Raw genomic sequence first — 4,142 nt, 5'->3', positions numbered from 1 at the left:
TGGCATCATGCCATTGATATTTGGCATCGTTTTTTTTTTCTAAACCGTTGTCAAAGATCTTACCTTGGTATCGGTTTTAAAATAAAAATCAGCGCCATTGATCTTTGGTATCAGTTTTTTTTTCTAAACCATTGTCAAAGATACCGGTTTTTTTATTAAGAACCAATGCCACTGGCGGTGTTTGGCAACGATTTTAATTAAAAACCGTTGCCAAAAGTAAGGCTTTGACAACAGCATCGCTATTATTGGGCAATGGTTTTAAAACCGACCCTAAAAACAAAACAAAAAAAAGACGGTTACCAAAGAGCGTTTATGTACTAGTATATCAAAATTAATCTGTTGAACTGACACCTCAAAATATTGAAGCCAGTCCCCCCCTTCAATGCTGAGAAATAATCTTATTATGAAGTTGAATTCAATTCTCCCTGCAAATCGCAAAATCCATGTAGAAGATGTAGATGATAAATTCTCAAGTTTTGAGGGACAACACAAATATGTCGTCTGATTAGCCATTGCCTGTCGTCGACATCTGGATCAACTTCGCCGGGTGAAGAGGAGAAATTTTGATGGAGATCTTGAAAAGGCTCAAAGTTTCTGCAACAAATTAGTGAGAGACTACTTGTGCAATGAGGATAATCAATTGCAATTGATGCGAATTCTGTATTATTATAGCATCGAAGCAATTGATATGGCAAAGATGATTTCAGAGTTGCTTGAAAATAATCCCAAACTGATGAATGAATTCCATAAACTTATTGATTATTACTCAAAGCAATTTGCTTCAGAAGAGAAAAAAAGGAGACAGAACAGGTAAAATCTACCGAAGCAACTTGATTAATCATGTATTTCCCAACAGAAGTTCAGTTGCATCTGTTAACAAGGGAACAGATCAAGCTGAATATGCAAAATCTCCGTAATCTACGATGAGAAATAAATTAATCCGCTTCTGTAAATCTTCCATGATCATTTGAATGTTGATGCATATTATCACCAGTAATCATTGCAGGAGCATTTCCCATCTCTGAAATGATGGAATCGATTCGAATCCCTTACCACGATTTCTCTTTCTTTCACAACTGAAAAGTACTTGAATGCTGTGTGGCAATCTCCACAAACACGCAGATTCTTAAACACCCGAATTGGTTTCGCCTTGGAAGTACTTATAAAACCAAATGCAACAGCAATTTTCTCACTGTGTTGAAACAAGTAGTGTTCCTTTTGCTCCTCTTGTACATCATGAAGAACGAAATCTGTATTCGGAACATACCCCAATTTCTTTATTTTCAAAGCCAATTGATCGAGTTCATCATATATCTCTACTGCTTTCAAGTGTGAAGTATCCCCAACATAGAACCTATGCACTTTATTTTCCACCTCTATCCAGCTACAACCTGCTTCCTTGGTCAAGTTTTTCTCTTTCATAGTTTTTCTTATTTGAGCCACTTCTTCCCATTGACCGGCAGAAGCATACAAGTTTGATAGAAGAATGTACGCTGCTGGGTCATCCGGGTCCTGCTCAAGGATCATCTTGGCTGTAGTTTTCCCGAAGTCTATGTTTCCGTGGACAGTGCAAGCTCCGAGAAAGGTACGCAGGACCAGAGCATCAGCTTTGAAGGGCATTGAGTTAATGAACTCCATTGCTTCTTCAAGAAATCCTGATCGCCCCAATAAATCAACCATACAAGCGTAATGTTCCATCCTTGGAACAATCCCGTGTTCCATGTTCATTGACTTGAAGTGTTTCCATCCCTCAGAAACCAATCCCGCGTGACTACAAGCAGATAAAACGGCAATATATGTGACCTCATTTGGCCTTACACCTGCCCCTAGCATTTTGTGGAAGGTCTCCAAAGCCCTTTCAGCAAATCCATGTTTGGCGAATCCGGTTACCATAGAAGTCCAAGATATAACATTGCCATTTCCCATCTCATTAAAGACTTTGAAAGCAGATTCTATATCTCCACACCTAGAGTACATTGAGATCAAAGCATTAGAAATGTGGAGATTCAAAACGAAACCTGATTTTAATACCCGAGCGTGGATTTGCTCACCCTTGCCAATAGCACCAATGCTAGAAGCTCCACTCAAAAGGCTAGCAAATGTAAAAGCATTAGCTGTAGTTCCTGTATCTTCAATTTCATTAAAAAGTTCAAATGCTTCTTCCGAATTCACACTCTTTGCATATGCATCAACAATTATATTGTACGAAACCAAATTCTTCTCAAACAGAATATCAAAGGCTTTTCTAGCATTTTCCATGTTACCACACCGTGAAAACATGCTAATTAGAGAATTCCCCACACAGTTAACAGATGCAAGCCCCAATTTAACTGCATAGGCATAAAACTGTTCGCCTATGCACAAGTCAGAAAGATTTGCACATGCCTTAAGGATGCTAGAAAACGTAAAATGGTTCGGTTTTACCCGTCCCGTAATCATTTCAAGGCATAGTTCAACTGCTTCTCTATCATGCCCTCCAATTTGCACATACCCTGTTATAACTGCAGTCCAAGACATAACATTATGCTCTGGCATACTATCAAAAACCTTCCTAGAATCACTAATAGACCCATCCGGTGCACACTTTGCATACATATCAACCAGACTACAACCAACACAGACATCCAAAATCAAACCTGATTTTATGGCCCAAGAATGCAATTGCTTCCCAGATGACAACACTCCAAGTTCTGCACAAGCCGAAACAACCCCACTCAATGTATATCTATCTGGGACGTACCCGCTCAAAACCATATCTAAGAACACATCAATAGCATCTCTCGGATAGCCCAACTGTTGAAGCCTACTTATCATCAAAGTCCAAGTAACAACATTTTTCTCAGTCATTTTATCAAACACCTTATACGCTGACTCGAAATCACCACACCCTTTCACAAACATGTCAATCAACCCGCATCCTACACACACATGAGCATCAAAATGTCCACTTTTAATCACAGACCCAAAAACAATTTCCCCAATTGAAACATTCCCTGGTTTCGAACAAGCACGGATAACAGCAGAATAGCAGTACTCATTAGGATAAAACCCAGAATAAAGCATATCCAAATACATATTAATAGCCTCAAATTCCATGCGATTATTAGCATAACAAGAGATCAACGCACTCCAGGAGACCAAATCCCTCTTATCTCCCATACCTTGAAATATGCAATTGGCTTTGTCAATTTCACCACATTTTGAGTAGAGGCTAATTAGAGAGTTGAGAAGGACCGAGTCGAGCTCGAGTCCGGACTGATTCAAGTAACCATGGACGAGCTTGCCCAATTCGAACTTATTTGAGCGGATGCAGGACTTGAGGAGAAGGGAGTACGTGATGAGGTCTGGATGAGTTCCATTGCGGGACATGAGATCAAGGGTTGAGATTGCTTTAGAGAGGTTACCGCCATCGAGGTTGCGGGTAAGGCTGTCCTTAAGAGAGGAGAAGGAGCTATGGAGTTTCAATGACGCCGATGAAGAAGGAAGATTTTGGCGCGAATATGGGTTGACGGTTTTGACAGACGGAGGATGGAGTTTGGCGGGAGATGGGAGTGAAAGGCTTATCATGTTTGCCCCCAACGGCTCTCGTCATGACCATTGCCCAACAAATATATATGTCAAAAAAATACATTTTTCTTTGTCACATTAAGCTAGCTTGTGGAGATAAAGCTCGATTAATAGAATGTTATAGTGATGTGGTTGAATCATGTAGATTCTTACCTATGTATGAAATAAGATAGAAAAAAGAGCAAAGGAAGGATCGGAAATCAGCTAATCCATTTTGATGCTTAAGTAAGCTTTTGAGAACGAAACGAGGATGAAGATAATAATAAAAATAAAGTTGTGGAGTATGAACTTAAGGAATGAATGTGTATCTTAGAGTTTGTCTCACTCTATTTATAATATGCTTGATCGGATTGAGGTAGTTATACACGGTGTAAGGATACGTGTCACCTCTTGATAGGCGGACTTGTATCCACTATGCGTGATTCTTTTTACCTCAAGCCCACTAGGTCTGCGATTAACGGGATCAGGAGTGATTGTGTTGTAACGGGCTGATCTTTGGCTGGGCCAGTATTGATGCCCCAGATCGTGTTTGTCTGACTGTGGTCTTTTGTGATGACACCACACGGATCCTGGCT

General features: G+C 40.0%; 1 protein-coding gene across 1 annotated transcript; it reads right to left on the bottom strand.

The window, feature by feature from the left end:
* Positions 1-720: 720 nt before the first annotated feature.
* On the bottom strand, positions 721-3,592 carry LOC136206934 (pentatricopeptide repeat-containing protein At3g49170, chloroplastic). Its single transcript, XM_065998146.1, has one exon. It carries the CDS (start codon positions 3,565-3,567, stop codon positions 988-990), a length of 2,580 nt encoding a protein of 859 aa, XP_065854218.1. The 5' UTR covers positions 3,568-3,592; the 3' UTR covers positions 721-987.
* Positions 3,593-4,142: the final 550 nt, after the last annotated feature.

The sequence above is a fragment of the Euphorbia lathyris genome, chromosome 9 (genome assembly GCF_963576675.1).
Source record: "Euphorbia lathyris chromosome 9, ddEupLath1.1, whole genome shotgun sequence".
Lineage (NCBI taxonomy): Eukaryota > Viridiplantae > Streptophyta > Magnoliopsida > Malpighiales > Euphorbiaceae > Euphorbia > Euphorbia lathyris.
This window is presented reverse-complemented; position numbering and strand designations above follow the sequence as displayed.

Excerpts from the sequence above, each read along its gene's own strand:
- LOC136206934 (XM_065998146.1), bottom strand. The coding sequence starts at position 3,567 with ATGATAAGCCTTTCACTCCCATCTCCCGCCAAACTCCATCCTCCGTCT.